We start from the raw sequence: 22,566 nt of genomic DNA on the forward strand, positions 1-22,566 counted from the left end.
TTGGGTGGACGCTTTCAATTTTGGCTGTGGTTAGACTCACTTCTAACCAACTTGGAACTACCACCCAAACCCCTTGATTGCCCTTATGAATTTACTTTTTTTAAACATTGTGGTTTCAGCCCACAAGATAGGCCTGAAAAAGACCTATTTTCAGTCAAGCATTTTGAGGAGGATGTGAAAAGCCGGTCGGTTTTTGTTCAGAAATTGTCAGTGATAGGGTATTTGCTCCAAAACGCCAAAGAAAAAGTTTTTGGAATTAAAATGAACGATGTCTAACGTTTACAGATTTAACATGCTTCCTTAGTTATGACATTCATAAAAATTACATAATCAAAATTATTAAAAAATAATTTGTAAGTTTTCACATTTCACAAAAATGCCCTCGTATATATGATTCTTTCTTTCAGCAATTATTTGAGTCCCTAGTATGTGCCAGGCACTGACCTAGTCATCTGGGATTTATCAGTGAACAATGCATAAAAAAAAGAAAAATGATTGCAGAGCCAACATCATCAGTTATAAATTAAATATTTATATAACAGATTAAAATCCTTTAAAGTTTTTGCAAAAAATAAAAAGTCACTTAATGTGGCATATTGATATGTATTATTATATTATTATTATATATTATATTATATATAATAATATAATATATAAAATATTATTTATAATATAGTATTATTATGCAAGATAAAATATGGGTTAGATCTTGGTAGTGGAAGTCTATGATATTTTGCTGAATGTTTACTCATAAACACATTTATTAATGAATCTGTATATGGTTTAAAAAAAAATAAGAAAGGAGCACCTGGGTGGCTCAGTTGGTTGAGCAACTGCCTTCAGCTCAGGTCATGATCCTGGAGTCCCAGGATCAAGTCCCACATCAGGCCCTCTGCTCATCAGGGAGCCGGCTCCTCCCTCTGCCCCTTGCCCCTTTCATGCTCGCTCTCTCTCTCTCTCAAATAAATAAAAATCTTAAAAAAAATAATAAGAAAGTGTTTTCTTCTTTCCCAATGAAGTTTTCCTTTAAGGTTCATTCATTCAGTGAAATTTTTTTTTTTTTTTTTGAGGAGCCCTTCTGTGCTATGTTATGCATTAGATCTTCATGATCCAATACTGTAGCCACGAGCCGCCTGTGGCGATTTAGATATAAATTTAAATAAAATAAGATGAGTAACACTGGCTACATTTCAACTGTTTAATACCAACATGTGGCCAGTGGCTGTGTTGTAGAGTGCAGCTACCCTGTCATTGCGGGAGGTTCCATTAGACAGCTGTGTGCTGGATTATTTATAGAAGGTACACAGATATAAATATCAGTAAAAAGATCATGTACACTGGAAAGCTCTGCCACGATAAAAATATGTTAGTATCAGGGAGGAAGCAAACAATTTGGCCTGAGGGACTCTAGGAGTCCTTTTGGAGAAAGTGACCTTAGATTTGGATCTTGTAAGGCAGTATCTTAGATTATTTATGACAGAGGTTTTGGAGGTCCAGGTCTACTTTTTATTAGTGATGTGACTTCAGGCAAATTATATAACCATTTTTATTTGTAAAAGAAGAAAATAAATAGCGTGTACCTCAGAGGGTTGTGTTAAGGATTAAATGAACAACATGCAAAGAGCCTAGAACAAGTGTAAATTACTATTTCTAAGACAGGGAATCTGTGGGATGAGGGCGACGGGGAAGTTCCACACAATGATTGCTGTGCGCAAAAACACAGATGATATCATCTGAGATTTGAGAGTCTTTCAATGAGTTTGGGGAAATAACTCATCATTCGGGTTAGAGAAAGTGCCTAGGCTTTGGCATAAATTCTAAGGCAATATTCAGGTAGTCACGGCTAAGGAGGGAGATTAGAGCCCAATTGAGCAGTGTTGCTAAGAGTCAGACCTTTCCTGTAATAAAGATGCCACTTGTTAGTCAGACACATCTCTGTTTCAGACACACCGTTCTGTATTTAGCTTGTGGGAATGCCACAGTGTGATTTCTCCTTTGCTAAAACTTTTATTAAATTGTGACAATAGGGGGAGCTAGAGAGAGGCCAGGACGGGAAGAGAAGGCGAGAAGGGAACCGGCTTTGCTGTTTCCCCCTCTGTGGGCCTTTCATCAGGGTGTCACCGCAGCAACAAAGCTTAACCTGGCAGTGACAGCTGGTTCCACTCTCCAACCTTTTTTTTTTTTTTTTTTTTTTTTTTTTAGCTCTCCTGGAGCAGATTTCATCATACTCCCTCAGATGTTTAGCAAGCGCTGAGAAGTGACCCTCCTTCCAGAGACAGGGATTTTACTCCCGGAGGGCCCTTCTGAGCTCTGGAAGAGTCGACACCAGCCCCGTAGTTACTGTCCCCTTTCAAGAGTCATTCTATGGAACTTTCCCTCCAAGTTCTAGGCTCTTATAACCCTAATTTCTTAAATCTGTTCTAGCAGTGGCAATTGCTTCCTGAATCATCTATTTCTGTTAGTTTGACTGACGTAGGAAAGGCATTAGTTTCGAAGCCGAGGGCTAAAATCTTTGGTGCAAAAAGATGATTTTATTAAAGCGCGGGGACGGGACCCGTGGGCAGAGAGGTCCTGGCAATGGGGTCATGAGGACTGGCTCTTTAGATACTTTCAAGTTGGGAGGGGGTTATGGATAATGAAAGTCTCTAAGGAATTTTAGAAGCAAGGTTTCCAGGACCTTGAGGGGGCTAGCTATTGTTGGGGAAAGGTCATTTATTACTGTCTCATAAAACCCTCATCATGAGACCTTTCAGATGTATATTGGTGGGTTATATGCTTTGGGGATGATTGCCAGCAAATATCTTGGGGGATTTACAAGTAAAGGACATTTCCAAAGGAATTTTTATATGTTAAAGTAGGCTTACAGGGTCCTGGGGTAGGGGAAGGGGAAGTCAAGCTAGGCTTGCCTCTTGCCCCTAGCGAAGTGTCAACATCAAGGTAGTTGAGTCCCCAGAGGAAAGTCACTCTGCCTGTTTTGGTGACTTGTTAGTGGGCTGGAAGTAGTCAGGAAATTTAATTATTTTTCTTTTGCCTTTGTTTCCCACACCATGATGGTCCCATTTTAATTTTAGTTTAGTTTAGTTTAGTTGGTCAGCATCTGTTTAACCCTCCCTTATATTAAATTCGTGTTTCATGTGCATAGTTCCAGCTGCCTTCCTGAGCGGATGCTGAGTGATACCCCGCTTCATAGGTGGGGTGATGTTTCCCTCCACCGCTCGCTGAGCTGCCTCTGACCAAGTCATCGGAGGAATGTGCTACTCCCTGTTCCTCAGATCCCGAGGGTGAGATCATCAACACAATGGGCTGATGGGATGTTCCATGGGATGTTCAGACTCCCCGAAACTCGGATGATCTTGTGACAGAGAACAAGAGACTTGACTGAGGCAAGATCCTGAGCATGCACTATTGCTCCTGCTAAATTAAAGCAAACTAATTTTGGTCATTCTCACAGATTATTATAGAGGGGGGAAGTTCCAGGTCAGGAACAGCGTCACAGTTGCTAGGGACTGGGGCGATTTATTCCAGTAAAGACCCTTCAAATAGCAAAGCAGCTCTAATTGGTGTTCCTGCCTGAATGAAGTGTACAATAACCACAGTCCCGCAGTAAGAGCCACCCAGGTTCGCAGAAGCCAAACAGCCATCCAAGTCAGTGGTTGTCTTTGACTTATCACCCGTTAGGAGAAACTTCAGAGAGTTTTATTTGATATAAATATTTTGTTGAACGAGAAAAACAGCATTCTTAGTGCAACTGAAGAGTAGTATTTTAGCTAATGAATAGTGGGAAGAGGCAATACAAAGTAGCAGAAGGAGTTAGGTTGCCTTCCAGGCAGAGGGAACAGCATTTGCAAAGGCAGGGAGGCAAGATGAGTTCAAGGAGAAGCAAGTTTGTTTTTTGATCTTCCTATTGTGAATTTCCTTAGGAAGGCCCTCAGTGATCTGCCCCCTGATCACTGTCTAACACTTGCTACAATGTTCATTTCACTGCATTTCTTTAATCTCAAGTCCAATAGTTTGGTTTGGCTTGGTCTTTGCCTTTGTAGAATTTTGTCCTTGGATCTTCATGCATGTATGTGCACATATGCACATATAATAAGATTTGGATTAAAAGACCTTTGAGGTGTCTATTTCAATGTGCACTACTTTACACCTAATGCCCATTATACAATGATTTGAAAACTGGAGAGGAAAAAAATTAGAGCAATTGAATCTTATTCTCCATTACCTTCAATTAGAAAATCAAATACTAATTAGAGAGAAAAGAAAAGGTGTTTTATTCCAGAGATAATAGTCACACGTTAATATATTAACAAACAGATGATATATTTAAATGAGAACACTTCTTTGATAAGACAATCACACTCAAGCAAAGATACAAGATACTAGCACACTAAAATTTTAAGATGTCCATTTTAATTTTTATATTTGTTATTTACTTCTCTTATTGGTACAAAACCAAAGAAAAAGGATGAATCACATTACCTTACACTCTAAGACTACCTCTAGCTCAGGGAAAATAGTAGTAGAAACCTGTTTTACTAGAAAAGCAGTCTGAATACCTAATTATATGTAATGAGGTTACTCGATAATAAAGAAATTGAATGCACATTATTCACAGGGACATTACAAATTTGTTAGGCTGGGATATTCAGTAAAATAGACTCATATAAAACTCTCTAGCCACATAAAAGACATTTTTAAACAAACATGCTACAGCCTTCTATTTTTGAAAATCTAAACATGATTTTAAAAAAATGCAATCTTAGTGACTTTGCAGTTACATTCAAGAATAGTGTACTTCCCATGGGTCTCCAAAAGTCAGCTAAGAACTAAGAAGAAAGGAATATAGGCCCCTGGGTTATTAAAATAGTGATCAAAGTATTTTATCAAAATTTGATTAATTGATAAAACTCATTACAATATTTTCTACTTCCCACAGTTGTGAGTATCCAGATTATTTTATTTCTTAGTCCACAACAGATTCAAATCTAGTCTAAATTACAAAGGAGGCACAAAATTTGTTTTATAATTATGTTTTCTACTGCATGGAAGTACAGTTAAAGCAGAAGACAGTAAACACAGTATTAATCCTTGCAGAGGACACTACTTCGTACCCCAATACTCCCTTGCTAATACAGTCTATGCCGAACCCTTGCTTTGCGTAAGAAGGATCGGAAACAGCACTAGAAAGGTCCATGTATGGGGTAAATTGTAAAAGGTCTCTGAGTTTGCTAAGTGGCACCCGCTCTTTCTTTTCTTTGAAAACCCCACAATTTAAGAAGATTTCGATCTGTTTGCCACAGCCTCGGACGGCCCTGATCCTGCAGCGTGACCGGAGGCCTCTTTATCAATTGGATATGAAGTTCAATTCCTTCAGTCCAAACCCTACCAGCTAGAGACGGTTTCTGAGGCACAAGAAGGCTGGAGTGTATGTACAATGCACTGAAGAGAGACCCTCAGAGTCTACCCTGAAGAAGGAGGAGGTCTTAAGACAGCCTTAGCAGGGTTATAATGTATCAACCATCTCAGAACGAGACCGAAGGAGGCATAACCAGAGTCCCACCGGTTTCTGGAATTGGGGACATTGAAGGTGAAGTGACTAGTGCGACCTTTGCATGGAGGGACAATTTATCTCTTCTTCACAAGCTGATCATTGTAACGACAGGTGCATATTCAGCATAGTGGGTTTCCTGAATGATAGCCATCTTTATTTCAAAAAGGATATTAGTTGCTATTTTCTAAACCATTTGCATATTTTGCATTCATATGAAAAATACAGAGAGATAATCAATGACAGTGGAACACTTAAAAGTTAATGCATTATTTGAAGAACGGAAGCATTTTAAAATAAGTAATTTTAATAAGAGTTCACTTTTTCTTTTTCACTTAAAAAAGGCAGAAATGGGGATTTCCTCCCCCCCCTTTCCCCTCCAAATCCAAAAGGGTACATGGGAATGACTAATAACATTAGGGATGTTAAAAATGCTATAGTCCAAAATACAGTAAAAATGCATAAAACAGTAATACTCACTAGTGCACTTAAAATTTAAATTCACCTCTGTCCTGGGGCCCCCCAGTCACTTACACTCTATCAGTAACATAATTCAATATAAAATATACACTATGCAGGTGAAATAGAAATGAGTTTGAAAGTATTCAGAATTATTTCACTGCTTTATCGGTACTGTAGGAAATTCTGCAATAATGTTGGCAGCTGGAGCTGTGGGATAAGGTGCAATCTTGATCTCCCTATGTAGTTTCGGATACAGAGTCGGCAAAGTTGGCAAAGAGTGCTTGGAGTAGCTGCAAAAGACAGGAAGGTATTTGTTAATTAAAATCGAAATGGACTTGTATATGCTAAAAGATGCATGAAATAAACCATAAATAAACTACAGTGCTTTCATGCAAACTAGGGTAGTATGACCACTATACCAGGGACATTTGCAAAAGCATTTATATTGCTGTTATTTATAAGTTTTTATTATAATTGTGGTGTATTCCATATGGGTTCTTTAAAAAAAAACAGATTTATGTATTTATTCGAGAGAGAAAGAGAGTACGCATGGGAGGGAGGGGCCGAGGGAGGGGGAGAGAGAGAATCTCAAGCAGACTCCCCCTGGTGCAGGAGCCTGATGCAGGACTGGATCTCATGACTCTCAGATTTGACCTGAGCGTCAGATGCGTCAAATGTCAGACGCTTAACCACCTGCGCCAGCCAGGCCCCCCTCCATATGGGTTCTTTAAAACATTAACATCTTCAGGCTTATGATACTGTTGTTGCATTTCAAACCTCAGAAATAAATTCTGCTTTTCAAGGAAGATATAAATCAAAAGCCTCAAGAAGTGTTAGGCACTAAAGGGAGAAATTTTACATTATATTTTTTTCTCAAATTAGGTTTACTCGTTAAGCCAAAATGAATTTTATTATAGTTTCTGAACCAGGCTTAAGAAAATCTGCTTAAGGGACGCCTGGCTCGCTCCGTTGGAAGAGCATGCAACTTTTGATCTTGGGATTGTGAGTTCAAGATTCACAGTGGATATAGAGATTACTTAAATAAATAAAACTTTAAAGAGAGAGATTCTTTTAGAATAACTAAAGTCTTAGGTGTGAAAATATTTACTGATCTGTTTCTACAACACATCATAGAAGCTGGACGCCCTTAGAAAAGAGGGCATGTTTCCAAATATTTATTAGCAGACATTAAACAGAATTGCGTATTATGTATTGTTAAAACAAATGGAACCTTTTAACTTAACCAAACAAATATAAAGCTAAGGCAAGATGAAATAGAGAAAATTAAGATCATGGTGATATCATCTTTATAGAGAGAAACTAAGTTAAAAAAATTATCTGATTTTAAAAAAATTATCTGCTTTCACACAAAGCATTTTAAATGTTATGCTGTTATCAGCTCATATGCCAACAAAAAAGTTATTCAGTTTTGTCTATTTCAGGCAAATGTATTTTTGTGCTTTTAAATGTGCACGTATTCTTACCTTCGTGTTGAAGCAATAACCTTTCCACCAAACTGCTAGAAGTAGCTACATCTACAGGTCGCAGAAGCTCTGTGTTTTTGGCATTGATATCTGCTCCAAACTCAAGTAGTAAGTTTACAATTTCTGTGCTGTACTGCTGGGCAGCAGCGTGTAATGGAGTGTCCCAATATTTGCCTTTTTGTACATCAGCACCTACATGTAAATAAGGAATGAGGATAAATACAAATCAAAACTGTTAGACCAGTCAGGTACCTCAGCACAGGTAGGAAGGTATAACACCAGGAGGACCTCACCCCTGTATGTAATGAGTTATTTTTCTCTCTATATATATACATATACTTCCTATATACATATACAGCTATTAAATCTTACAACTTGGTACATCTGGGTAGAGAGTACACACACTTACGTTCCCTAAGATTTTTTTCTCTATGCTTGAAAGATGCCATAGTCAACAATATTTCTAAATTTTTTGAAGTCTCCAAAGTAGTCCTATTAACTAGTATTATAAACACAGTATTATAAACAATTGGATTCACTCATATCTGCTTTCATCATAATTGATATTTCTTAGGATTGTTTAAGAACTTAATGCTCTTCGTCTTTTCATTTATTTTGAAACAATAGAGCTCTTTCTGTTTCCTGGAAAACTCATGAATTTAGATGTGTGAGCCATTTAGGTAAAATGAATACATATTTTCCTGTCTTCTCACTCATAGAGTATAAATCAATAAATATACAAAAGCATTGGGCATCTTTAAGTAGAAAGGCACATTGTATTTCTACACGCAAAGTAAATTTTTAAAAAAATCTTGCATTAGGGCGCCTGAGTGGCTCAGCGGGTTAGACCTCTGCTTTCGCTTCTGGTCATGGTCTCTGGGTCCTGGGATCAAGCACCACATTGGGCTCTCTGCTCAGGAGGGAGTCTGCTTCCCCCTCTCTCTCTGCCTGCCTCTCTGCCTACTTGTGATCTCTCTCTGTCAAATAAATAAATAATGTTTTTATAATCATGCATTAAAAAAAAAAACCTTACCTGTTAAATTATTTATTATTGCATAGTTATTTTTTCTTAGTCTGAGCCCTGGCACGTGGTAATCATTCAATGCATGTGCAACAAATAAATACTGTATAATGCTGGAAAGAATAATAACCTCATTTTCCAGTACATAAGCGGTTAGGACACTGAGAAAAATCTATCAGTAAAAATGCATAAGTCCTTTCAACTCGGTTTTCTGAAACTATCGGTAAAACTAATGATGTTTACAAGAAGCAATACGTTTTAAGAGTCCCTTTAGGCCTTCCTGCTACTTTCAAATCTCAATAAATGTAATTGTTTTCTTATTTTTAAAAATATAAAATGTTTAGTAAAAGAATGATAGCCCATAACAAAAATCTCCATAGAGAAAGCATAAACTCTGTTGCTTATGCTAATTTTATGGGAGAACAGAGCCTGATAATAACAATCAATCCACAATTACTGTAATACCTTCTCAGTATCTTTTTTACCCAATATAAAATATTTGGTGGAAAGATTAATATTCTGAGCAAAGTAAAACAAAACAAAACAAAACAAGGCAATAAAAAACTCCTCTAGTTCTACAAATCCATGGGAGACCACAGCCAGAAAATAGCAATGTGTCACTGTTGACTAACAGAGGTCACATTTAAGAATCTTAACTAGATGTAATGGGAGTGAACTGCAGAAACTGCCTACAAGAAGCTTATAATTTAGCTAAGATAATGTGAGGAACACAGGAAGAGTTTACTAAAACTCTCTGTCAGTGTGTATCAGAGGCCAAATGATTGCATAAACAGTAAAGAGTCTAGAAGTCCATTTACTCATTTTACATGTATTTTAGGCCCCTCGCACACGACAGGCGCTGTGGTAGGGAAAGGAGGTGATGGGGGAAAAGAGGTAATCCACATCCTTAGAAGAGCTCCCATTCCTAGTGTGGGAGATGCCACTATGGTCTCAAAAGATGAAGGCAAATTTCTCAGGAGGCTAAAGTTGAGCCTTGAGAAACTGGTGTGTTTCAAGTAAGAGGAAAAGGCCATTCAGTCCTTTTCGGTAAATGGGACAGGAGAAAGTCTGAAAAAACACATGAGTTCTTATTGGTAGAAGAGAAGGTTTTCTAAGCAGTTACTATCCTTAAAATTTCTTTTGATGGATTTATTCATGCACAGATACATATTTGGTGACATTAGAGTCAACCTTGAGGTTTTAAATTTTCTGACCTTTATAAGTAGGGTTTTTGGACTTGTGGGGTGAAGTAGAGTTATCAAGAATGCAATTCTTTTATTGTGGGTTATATACTTACATGCAACAATGCTTAACTTTTTTTTTTTTCTTTAAGTGGCCTGCACACCCAGCATGGAGCCCAATGCAGGGCTTGAACTCAAGACTCTGAGATCAAGACCTGAGCTGAGATCAAGAGACAGATGCTTAACTGACTGAGCCACCCAGGCACCCCAGGAACACTTTGAGCAATGAGATATCTTTATACAGATTATTTAGAGAAATATATATGGACCTGAATCATTGCTCTTGAGTATGGATAGAATGGGAGATGTTTTAAAGAAAATTACCAGCATAGAGAAGCTTCCGGATGCAGTGGAACTGCTGTGACATACAAGCCACATAGAGAGGAGTTCCTAAATGAGGAATGTCTTGGTCAACGTCTATGCCCCAGGATATCAGGATTTCTAGGCATTCATGATGACCTGCCAACAGAAGGTAGAGACGAGTTTACTTTTCTTCGATATCCATCCCCCTGCACCTCCCCCCACGCTGTTGCCTGCAGTGACCCATTGGAAGAAAAATGGAGCACGGCATGTTGCTAAAGGAACATTGTCCCCTTGTCGCTGACTCCGATAACTATGTTACCTTTACTGGCGGCCTCGTGGGTGGGAGAAGGCAGACAGGACTCCAGCTGGGGTTTGGCACCATATTCCAAAAGAAGTTCCGCGCAGCTAGCGCTGCCTTGTGAGCATGCGTTGAATAACGGGGTCACTCCATCTATTGTGATGGCATTTACCTGAACCAGGCCAAAGTTTGAGACTGAGACTCACAGTCCTCCGTGATGAAATGCGAGGCATTTAAAACAGGTACACGATCCAACAGAAATCATTGGGAAAACGTGTGCAGTAAATACCACCAAGTATATTTAGCTCCTACCCATCAATAAGCAAAGCTCTTAAAAGCCAAGAGAGAAGCAGAAATATGATGTGACAGGTAATTTTCAAGAGTGGGCATGCAGCTAGTAAATGTCATGAAAAGAAGTACATATCCAGAATCAAATACACGGAAACTAATTCAATGGTTAGGTGCCTCTCACTTAGGAGAACAGGTCCGCGAATGTTGACAAAAGTTGTGATGAGGCCGTTCATCCTGCTGGTGGCAATGTGAATTAGTGAACTTGGAAATTCTCTGAGAATCCATCTAAAGAAAATCATCCAATAGATGGGCAACTATTACAGGCATCAAGAGGTCCACTCGTTATTTAGAATCACGGAAGCGGGAAATAACTTAGAGAGTGTTTCTGTATTATTATGCAGCACGCTGCCCATTTTTTGCAATGATTGGAAATCCTTCTTAGAGTGCACTGAAGGGACTGAAGCAATATGATTTTTATTCTGCTATTTTTGAAAACTATTAAGAAGGAAAGAAAAGCAAAGTGAGAACTTTGTTCCGTTCTCTTAGTCAGTAGATGTGAAATCATTCATGGTTTGGACGGGTACTTACATTAGCTCCAGCTTCCAGTAGAGTTCTGGCGCACGCCACGTGGTCTCCGAGGCAGGCTTCGTGCAAGGGGGTGATGTGGTCTATGGTTACTGCATTTACATTATAGCCCTAAATATGACATGAATCATATTGAAAGGTGAGCAAAAAGTTATATGAAATCATCTATACAAATATCATTAGAGAGGGATATACAAGATCAAAGACTCTCAGGAAATCGGGTTTAAGTTCAGCAGGGGAGGCCAATTCTGATTCCATAGAGTCAAACAGTTGTCAAAACTCCTCATTATTTTAACACATCCCTTTCTAAACCCGAGTGCCTTATGTATTTTAAGAGATTGAGCATGTTTTTTAAAAATTCTCCTTCCTTAACTTTCTTTGGTCTTTATGAGTTGTTTTGATTGTTATTGTTGTTTTTGTTTTTGTTTTGTTTTGTTTTGTTTTGTAGAACTAAAGACTATTTATAGGCTGGATCACTTGCTTTGATTGGAGCTGTAATATTAGTTATATCAGTCCAGATCAGGGGATGGGGGGGAGTACTCTAAATTGTAGTAAGCTGCTTTGTGAATTTTGTCCCTAGATAGGAGTGACAAAGGTCTATACTAGATTGGGAACTCTGATTATGAAGTCAGTTACACTTAGGTTTAAAGTCCTGTTCCATGATGCAGTAATTATTTTAATTTGGATGAAAACATTAACCTTTAGATGTTAGGGTCATTGTGAGGGTTAAATGACATGATGCATGGAAAGCAATTACTGTTACAGTGTCGAGCAGATGGAAATTGTTCCACTTTATTTGCTTATCCAATCAAAACCAAGTAAACACTTTAAACATCCTTATTCTAGTTAAACTAATGATGTCAGACTAAAATAATGAAATCTTCTTAGAACATGAGACTCTTTGCTTTCTTACTATTTTTGGCAACTCATTGTCTATTGACAATCATACCAAGCACTATCTTAGGAAGATTTTTGCATCCAAATCCTCATAGCATTAAGAATTACCCTGTCTGTAATACCAGCACGGTTGGGAGGAATCTTAAAGTGAAGGCAAGGAAATAACTCTGCCAGATCTTGGTCACTACCAAGTGGCAACTTTTTAGATCTTTTCAGTTTCCTTTCAAAAATTTCGAATTGTCTAGCCAGCAGTCAGACTCGGGGAGCTAATTCCTAACTGCCCCACACTGGGCTGACCAGGTGGCAGAGTCTGCAAAGGTCCAAATTCCCTTTCACGTTGGGCTTTCAGGGCAGCTTCTGACTCTTTGGCTGGCATGTCAGTGGATATGAGATACATGTTGAAAAATATCCTAAGACCGCTCTCCTTTCAGAGAATGGCATGACCCTTTCAGTAGGGGGTAGGGAGCTAAGGGTTATCTTTAGAAATCACTGACTTTTTTTGCGGGTGTCTTTTTGTTGTTGTTGTTTTGTTTTTATTCTCATCAAGTAGTGAGCAAACTACGGCCGCATAGTTATCATGGCCCTAAAGGAGCCTCTGGACCTACATGGTCCTTCTCTAGGTAAGGAAATGAGGGGCATCAAGATGGTGACTCACTCTAAGTACAGCCTGGAGTCCAGGTGCCTTAAAGTCCCAGGGGAACATCACCTTTCCTTCCCTTTCAGCCATCTGAGAACATCCCTTTCTCCCCGATCCTGGGAAGGACTAGGACAATGACTTCCAGATCTGGGTGTACATTGGAATCACGTTGGGAAATTTAAAAAATGCACAGGCCAAGCCAGAGTCCTTTCCACACTGGTAAAGCACCTCTGCTTTTCATTTTTTCCCTGATGAATCTGAGGAGGAGGGAGGTGGAAAAGTGATTGTTCCGTCCCGTCTGTGGGCAATTCCCCGCCACATGTTACTGTTAATGTAAAAAAGATTGCTGAGGCTTCTGCTCTGATGATCCCTTTTTGGATATTTTATGAGTAAAACTTCCTTTGCAATTAGCAGTCCACATTGTATAAAGTGAAGCGTGTTTGAAGTGCTTAATGAACAATACGGACATCCAATTCCTTCTTGCTAAACTAGGTCTGTCAGTGAAAAGGTATATTCTATGAGAAATGGGAACTATTAAGACATAAGATTATACCAAAATATTTATAAAGAAATTTCAAAGATAAATGGAAAATGAATGACCTGACTGATAATAGGGGTTAAAACAAAAAAGAGAGGCGACATTTACTAGGCAGCTTTCTTATTGTCGCGTTGATTATTCTTGAAAATTAATGTTCTAGGCTCACGGGAAAGGGGCAGATTTCAAGCCATAAGTACTATTTTACCTGTGATAACAATGTTCGCAGAGCGAGAAGGCGACCTTGACTTGCTGCTTCATGTAGTGGTGACCGATCTGCCCAGGAACCTGGCGGAAAAGAAAGAAAACAAGATCTGTGAGTCCTCTGTTCTAAACCCTAGTAGATACAATCAGTTCCTGTGAAATACACACTCTTCAGAGTCTGTGTTCAACGAGGTGATCAGGATACCTGTTCCACATTAGCAGGAAATCTGAGTCTTGTCTCCAGGATCCAGACGGGCAGTTTCCAAACACAGTGGAATATATGCATGTTCTGGAACTGATCTATCCCAGAACTCCTGGACCTTTTGAACTATTCTCCAAAGAAGTGAACACATGTATGCCACAAACATACATGTTTCACTTTTTCAGGACATTTCCAGCAGGGATAGCTGCTAGAACATGCACTCCCTACATTCCATGCCTGCCCTGCTTGTCCTCTCTTCTCTCTGCACCCCCAGACTGCCCTGCCCTTACAGCTTGCCCCAGGGTAAAAGGGGGCTACAGCAGGTTGTCAAGGGGATCGAGGAGCCCTTCCCTGAGTCCTGAACTGTGGAAAAAGCTAGGAGGGCCCTAGAAAGGGGTGTCACAGGTTGGAAGGAGCAGACTGCTGTCAGCTTTGGAAATGGTCTTGAAAAGTGCCAAGGGCTCACTCAGATCTCACTGATTCTCCATGTACCAGTGGCAGTACTGATCCCTCAGCCCCATACCCTGATGAAAAAGGCACTGACCTGCCATGTCCCCCTGAGTTCCCCCTCTTTACATGCCTTTTGCAACCCTCCCATTAGAAAATTCAGTGCCTCCTATGTAGAAAAAATCACCCCTTCCTTCTCTCCCCAAGAGGCATCCAACCACACCCATCTCTCCCACTGTAGTCTGTCTGGGAGGTTTTAGATGATACTGGGTTCGTGCACAGTAATTTTCTTATAATTTAAACAGGATCAGCACTGTTGATTCTATCGAACAGACATGGGAGATCATGTTGGAGGTTTTTACTGTGATTAAACATGCAGACTATGCAAATGAGAAAAACATTAATTTGGAGGGGATCAATGAGTGATAAACTGAAGAGCCGGCTGACTAGGGAGAAAACATTCCGGATGGGATGGGATTATGTCTGCTACTATCTGTCTTCTTATCTACTCATTCTTATCTACTCATTCTTCCTCCTATTTTGGATCCAAGAGCCGCAATAAATACAATTTTTAAAAACCATGCTAATCAGTGATAGTGCGATTCCAATAAAGCCACTTAGCTGTTAGAAACAAATTTTTTGAAAGGCATGTCCAAAGCTCCTTAAATAGGTCAGATAAATTAGTGGAAACATGGTAAGGAGTCCTACTTTAGAAACCACTTCACTGCTCCTGTGCTTTTGTACCTTTGAGAACGCCTACACAGACACCCAGGCTTCTATACTGTGGTCTTACAGAACTTTTGCCAAAACCCCGTAAAGGAAATTCCACTGAGTAAAATGTGGGTCACACACATATCACAGGATAAATGAAACGACCAAGTGAACCTGGTGGAGAGGAGAGAAGCCAACTGCCAATCATCCACCTATTTTTTTTTTATATCCAGTGATAATATGGGATGTTTTGAAAGATAAAAATCCTAAGGGCAGGACCAGACCTTCTCCTTACTGTACTAGTAGCTGGGGCCAAATAGCAATGACTATGCACGACAGCCGGGCAGGCTCGCTGAGCGCTCTCTCATTTCCTTTTCACACGCGTTCAAGTGTGTACAATGGTTGGTTCTATTCTAAAGCTGGGGAATGAGAGCCAAAGGAATGAAATCGTTAAGGAGAGTCACACGTGATCTAACTAGAGCTGGGCCTTCCGGTCATGACACTGTGCTGTTTTCCTTCCTATCCACCATGATTTCTTGCTTTTTCAAAATGATTAGCTTATTCAAAAGCCAGACATCCAATTCTTGGAGCTGTTAACTGGAAGAAGAGCTACTGTTACTAGCTCTGGGGCATCCTTTCTTTCCAGTAGGTGATGCTCCTATTATATAGTAAAAGGAGAATTGAAGTAATGCACACCAGTAAACGTTGGTTGATAGGATCAAATTTGGTGGCAAAGCAGTAATTCTTAAGAAAGTAGAACATGATATCACTGAAGAAAGTGCAAAAATCACCATCATAGGTAATATTATTTGAGGGAACAACTACGTTTCGAGTTTCAGCTTCTAAGATGAAATCTAATGCTTTAAAAATCATACACATCTGTTTTATTATCAAAGTAAATAACTTGGTTGCAGAGTGAAACTCTGGAGAACTTTGGACATATTGATTTTATTGTGAATATTTAAATAAGAAAATTATAACAGTCGCTTTCCAACAAGATCGCATCAGTCCAGCTTATTCAGCAGAGCAGTAGTAAATTAATAAAGTTACACTATCCAATGTTTAAATGTATGCATGTAAATAGTCATTTGTAGCATTTGTAAATGATCATGCCTTCCCTCCTGTATAATGGCTTAATAAATTTCATTACCTTCATTGATCACTAAAAGATAGATGCCGAATAACATGATGCCACTCAGGATTGTTGCTTCTTTCATTGTCACTAGCTAAAGGGCAACTGACCAGAAGGTGGGATTGGGAAAATCTTAGAGAAGTGGTCTTTTGGATTCGTTTTGGGCTTATTTCTACCTGGCATGTTCATGAAAACCTTTAAGGGACAATAAAGCTAACAGTATTTGCAGCCGACGGGAGCTTGATATCCCTCTTTTCATATGAATGCATTTGCCCATCAAAATTATTATATTAAACTTCTGAACAATTTCAGCATTGCTTGCTTCACAAAAGAAAGGACAAAAAAAAAAAAAAAAAGGAAAGGAAAGGCTCATTTAGAAAACAGGCCACAGAAGTAATAAAATAAAGAAAAGTATTTCAATGCCGTGTCCCATATGCCAAGTGCCAGTTTCCCCGCAGACTCTCCCATAGCTTCCTGTCCCACTGCCCCGCAGCTTTTTGACCCACTGACATTGTCTTCATCACTAAAACTTAGGTCTAAGAAAGATGGGGAGAAAAAAGGCTGACACCTATGTGTATTTGCTATTTCTATTAATATGACCTCCCATGGCAAGACAAAGGAGTTAAATGTCACCGTAATCTGCAGGAAAGGTTCACGTGGGGGTGTCAGTGACAAACCACTGCAAATCGAGAACGTTGGACGAGGAATCCGTGGGTCCATGAGTCAGGGGCAGAGGGTGTGAGAGTGCACCCCCTGTTGTTTTCCTGGGATGAACTCAGCTCTGCACATGTGCATGGGACCCCTGCTGTCTGTCATTATTCCTTCAAGAACTAGGATAGTGGGGTGGGGGGAGACTGATGGGAGGAGTTAATGGGGCTGGAGCCCAGCAGCTCCCCAGGGGAAAGACAGAGGGGCCAGGCAGGCCAGGATCTGCATCCCAGTTTAGGACAGTGGCTTCCCCCATGAAGTCACCTAACTTTTCCCCCCAAAATGGGCAAGCACCACCAACAACTGGACAGGATTGAGGTGGGGGGGACTGGAAATAAACGGGTGAAGTGCCTGATCCATAAACGCACAATAGATAATCACCGAGTATCTTTGCTAAACAAACTGGTAAATGAGAGAGATTTTGATATGAATCTTATGGAACCATCATTTTTCTCCAAAACTAGAGAAACTCAAGCCATGAATAGCAGCCGCTATTGACTAAAATAATCTTCACTGCTATCAGTTTAATTAAACTAAATAGAGCAGCTGAGTGACTAATAAATGCATTTAAGCCAACAATCAACATCTACTGCCATGTTTTCTTTTCCCAAGTAAGCCATAGGAAATAAGTCCATCTACTGAAGGATGACCATGCCTGGATTCAAAGCAAAAAGCTTTTTGTTTGTTTGAACTCTGCTTACTTAACTCCCAAGCAACCCCACTTCATTGGCTTTCTTGTAATGCCGGAGAACAGTCTCTGAAATTAATCCAGGAACAGGTGAGAATCAAAGGCTACCAGATCAAATTCTAGCTCCTGTTCTGAACTAAGTCTCTACCCCGCCCTATTTCTTCCCTCCAAAATCTGACATTCGGCAATTGCAAATTTCCATTCAAATGTGTTCAATATAAAATCTCTTACCTTTCAATATGGGTATGCTTTATATTACAAAGATTTATAAGCTTTCTTGAAACCAAGCAAAATTATACATATCTTCATAGATAGCAGTTCCGTAACTTTCCAGTCTTGTCAGACTTTAATGGGCTAGCTCAGATTTTTTTTAAAGGTCCAGTTTAACTCCTGAGGATAAGTTACTCACTGTGATAACTGTTTTCTACAAAACACCTGTAACTTTCCCCACGCTAATCGAATGCTTACTGTGAAGGTCTCACTGAGGCTACACATGAGCTGACTTGACTATATTTAGACACAACACCCGTCCCCAGACATCTGGGATACAATTTACAGGGAGCGCGCCTGCCCCGTTCTGTAAACAACTCATTGCTAGAGTAAAAACAGCCACTCTCTTAGCTAATACCCGTTTTGGTGAAGGTATGTACCATACCTAAATCGCCGTCTCCCCATGGCACTTCAAGCCAGCCACTGCTGAGGTAAATCCGACTCATATCTCTTTGTTTTTATCAACATTAAAAAAAAAATCGCTTGTCATGTGCTTTGTTCCATTCAGCCATCTTAAGGAGCTCTGAGCTCCTTGTAACATGACCTTTCACCTCTAAAACCAAACACTTGCGAAGATCTGTTTTATTTTCCAAATTGCTTTTTCTTACGGATTCTTTCTCCTTGACAAATTGCTTATCCTAAGATTTTTTTTTTTTTTTTTTTGCAGTATGTGCCTTGCAATAAAATCAGAGAAGTACAATTATAGCTCTACCCATAGCTATGATGAAACCGATTTATGTTTTAGAAAGTCATTTCCTGGCTCTCCTTCTTAGTCCCAAGCACAGAAGTAGGCTGTAGACTCACTCCCGAGTGAACCTTCCAGTGGTGCAGAGGGCTCTCTGAGTTTGGGTTGCACCCACTTTCCTCAGTCGGTCCCCAAATAGGAAAGTCAGGACACTCATCTCAGACAGGCAACTGTAAGGAGAGGTGTGAGGCAATGGCATCTTCACGTTTGAATCAGTGCCAAATGTTAATGCATTTTACAGCTCCCTTTGCTATAAAGCATTAAACCAAAAATCTTCTTTCTAATGGCAATGGATTTACCATGAAGCCAATGAAACTCAAGTTCAGGACCCCTACATTGCATGAACTCTTTCTAAGACTGTGATTTATCTTATTTTGCTTAAAGAAGATCCCCAAATGCAGATAAGCTTCAGGCTCAAATCTGGCCCATCCTTATGCACAGGTTTGCAAAATAATTAAAAATCACCAGGCATTTACTGACCTTGACTGTGTACTTTGCTGTTTAACCACGTTTATAGAACCACACAGACCCATGGGGACATGCTTGACAAGGAGGGAAGTAACATACTAATAAAACCAGTCCCTTCCAAGCTTGAGACTCTCCTTTCTTTCCATTCCTGTTGACTTTCTAGAAGTTTTCTCAGAAAAATCTAGTCCAGATCTGAAACCACCAGTTGTGTCCCGGGAACTTCAGGTATAAATGGTGAGTTGCATGGATATGTGACTTACTCTAAATGATCTCTTGTTCATGGTCTAGGATCCCTTCATTATGTCTTAAGAAGATAATGTCTGGCCCCCAACAGAAAAAAACAACAGGCGAGTGAAAAATGTATCAGGGTTGATCTAAAAAAAAAAAAAAAAAGAAGAAGACAAAATTTCCAACAAAGTGCCCCACATCGGGCTCTCTGCTCAGCGGGGAGCCCGCTTCCTCCTCTCTCTCTGCCTGCTTCTCTGCCAAACAAATAAATAAAATCTTTAAAAAAAAAAATTTCCAACAAAGTGAAGACAATGGATTCCCCTACCATATCCACAAATATCCAAAATCAAGAGAGAAATATTTTAACACCCTCTCCAGGTAACAGTGCTGCTCTTGGAAGAGACTACTCAGTCATCCCAATTAACTGTCACTGGTCCTGGCACTGTGGACAGAGCACGCTGGATGTCTTCAGATGGATCCAAGTTCAAATCCCAGCACAGATGCTGGTTGTGTGATTTAACCTCTTGAACATCAATTTTCTCAGCCATGAAGGGAAGGATAAGTCTATGTACATCACATGGTTGTAAGTGAACACGAAGTACTTAGCATAGTACCAAACACATCAGAAACATGACAACACCACAAATGAAATTCCATTTTAGACAATTATTTCCCTGTACCTGCCTGTTAGCTTTTTATTACCTCTTCTAAATAGAAGTTAGAACAACTTAACTTACTTAACATTATGAGGCTTTAGCTCATCTTCTTCCTCTTGTCTATATCTCTGTAGGTGATATAAAGAGATAGGGAATGATCAAAATTTAGGGACAATGTTCTCATCCATATGGATAACTGTCCAATCTATAGCTCTTCCCTGGTCTCTCCCACAAAATTTACTGCCAATTTAAAAATTTACATTTAAATATTTTTTTGGTCTCTCTAGACATTTCTAAAACCAAACACATCATCTTTCTCTCAAAGATGATTTTGGTTATCTTTTGCTTTAAACAGTACTATTGTTTAAAGAACTTATGGTATGGTCTTAAACCTAACCACAATAATTTTCCAGGAAACTTCATATGTGTTGACTGGTCTACGTGCTTCTTTGCGAGGAGCTAGTTATTATCACCTGGGTTCTTCTCAGTCTATGTATCTTCATCATCACAAGCAGGGTCCTAGCATCTATCTCTACTCACTCTTAGGGGGATCTCTTCTGGCCCCATGGATGGGAATATTATTCACAGGTCGATTAGCCCAACTTTGTATCTCCAGACCAGCTCTTTCCTCTAAGTTCCAGACTTGAATTTCCAGCTGGCTTTTCAATTTCTCCAGTTGGGTATTTAAATAGGCAATTCAAGTTCACACGGAAAACCAGCATGTGCTGTGCTCCTCTTACCTCTCCTCCCTATTCACACCTGCCGCCTCCACCCATCCAGGCGCTCCAAGTTCAAAAACCTCCATGTAATCCTTCCTTTCCATTTCTCACAGCCCACAGGCAAACTTCAGTGAGTCTTTCGCCTCTCCCACTCAAATATAATCCAGCCACTGTTGCTCCCCTTGCGTCGGCCACCCTTACCCTCCCCCCAACTGGTTGCAAAAGTCTGGGCTGATGGTCTGTTTCCACTCGAGCCCTTCCAATAGTCTGCTGTAACAACAGGCGCCAAAATGATCCTTCTTAAGTCAGAAAGAATCCAATGGCTTCCCCTCTTACCCAGAGGAAAATTCAAAGTCCTTGTTATGACCTCCAAGTGTCTCCAGGCCCCTCTCTGATCTCAGTTCTAGGTTGGACCCCTTCCATCAGTCACAGTGGCCTCTTTGCTTCTCCTCAACACACCAGATACACTTCCCTTCACTCTGCCCACCCTGCCTTATTTCTGAGAGATGCACGTGGCTCTTTCTGACTTCTGTTCTGCCCTGGCATGTCACTCTCTTGGACATGCCCTTTCTTGACCACCTCACAGGAGAAAGTCCTTCTTGTCATTTTCTTTGTTCTCTTTACCCTGCTTTTGTGTTTTTTCTTCTGAGCACTGATGGCTGCTAGAATGTAAGATCTTGGAAATTAGAACGTGGTATATTTTGTTCATTACTGTGTCCCTAAGACCTAGTATATGGATTACATTCACGACCTGTTGAATCAATGTTCACATTCTCAGGAGCTGCAGAGACGAGCTTGCGCACTCTGCTCCTCGAGTCGTGGGTCCTCACTTTCCGCCAAGCCGCAGGCCTGCCCCATGAGTGAGTCCAAAGGGTATTTCTTTAAGGCGGTGATCTTGCCCCTCACGTCCATCCACTATGCAGTCATTTATTAAACACATGGTGATGTGCGAGGGCAATTTTCACCCTTCTAGATGCCAGAGATACACAGAGATGGATGAAGTATGGTCTGCCTCCTTTTGAGTTTGGACTGCACCGTCCCTGAAAGGTCTTCCGGGTTCCCAACTCTACCCCGCCCTTCTTTAACGCTGCCACTGAATTACACTTCAAGAGCATCCAGAGCTGCTGCCAGCCCCTACAGTGCCTTTAGGAAAACGAGAAAAGGAACCCGTTTCCATAGCAGCCAAGACCCATGCTGGGCACACATGCTCAGTTTACACAAATGCAAAGGGCTGCCCTCCGCCCTCCCAACCCCCAAAAGACTTCTGGAATCTTGTTGCTCTCCCGCCTGGAAACTTTAATGGCTCGTCACGGAGTACTGCCTAAGATGCCCATCAGAGAAGAAAAGATTATTTACAATGTGATTAGACCTTCCATTCTGATGTTCTATTACTTGCCTCCACACAGCCTATGCTTTAATTAAACTGGACTGTTGTATCCATTCCCCCAATTTTTTCTTTTTTCCATATTGTCTTCCCCCTGCTCAATTTTCTTTCTTTCTTCCTTTCTTTCAAGATTTTATTTATTCATTTATTTATTTTAGGAAGAGTGCATGTGGGCAGGTGCAGGGGGACTGGGCAGAAGGAGAGAGAAGTAGACTCCCCGCTCAGCATGAGCCCCAAGCCGGGCTTGAGCTCATGAACCTGACATCATGACCTGAGCAGAAACCAAGAGTCCCTCACTCAACGGACTGCATCATCCAGGAGCCCCACAATTCTCCATCTTTTGTTACAGAGTCCTCTATTGGGTGGATCCGCTTCGCTGGTTTATCTGTTCTGCTCACAGGGCTTGAGAGGTCCAGACAGCAGAAGCTGCTGGAAGATGGCTCCCCTCACCTGGAGATTTAGAGTCCGTGGGAGGAAGGTACGTTGGTAGGGTGAGGAGAAGACAGAGAAGAGAAAGAAGGACAGAGGCCGGAGGGAAGTGGGAGAGCGAAGGGGCAAAGGAATGGAGGGAGGGGGGTGCAGAGAGCGACAGAAATGGTTTTGAGGGGCACCTGGGTGGTTCAGTGGGTGCCTTCAGCTCAGGTCGTGATCTAAGGGTCCTGGGATCAACCCCACATCGGGTTCTCTGCTCAGCAGGGAGCC

At 40.5% G+C, this 22,566-nt stretch overlaps 1 protein-coding gene across 1 annotated transcript in view; it reads right to left on the reverse strand.

The window, feature by feature from the left end:
- Positions 1-4,270: 4,270 nt before the first annotated feature.
- ASB5 (ankyrin repeat and SOCS box containing 5) overlaps positions 4,271-22,566 on the reverse strand; it is a 49,613-nt gene continuing 31,317 nt past the window's right edge. The window contains exons 2-7 of the mRNA XM_059384097.1: positions 13,511-13,590; positions 11,237-11,344; positions 10,379-10,529; positions 10,081-10,215; positions 7,495-7,686; positions 4,271-6,300 (exon numbers count right to left, since the gene is read on the reverse strand). Of these exons, the coding sequence (XP_059240080.1) occupies positions 6,173-6,300; positions 7,495-7,686; positions 10,081-10,215; positions 10,379-10,529; positions 11,237-11,344; positions 13,511-13,590 (794 nt within the window). The 3' untranslated portion in view covers positions 4,271-6,172. The remainder of the gene's footprint in view (positions 6,301-7,494; positions 7,687-10,080; positions 10,216-10,378; positions 10,530-11,236; positions 11,345-13,510; positions 13,591-22,566) is intronic.

The sequence above is a fragment of the Mustela nigripes genome, chromosome 18, assembly GCF_022355385.1.
Source record: "Mustela nigripes isolate SB6536 chromosome 18, MUSNIG.SB6536, whole genome shotgun sequence".
Taxonomy (NCBI): Eukaryota; Metazoa; Chordata; class Mammalia; order Carnivora; family Mustelidae; genus Mustela; species Mustela nigripes.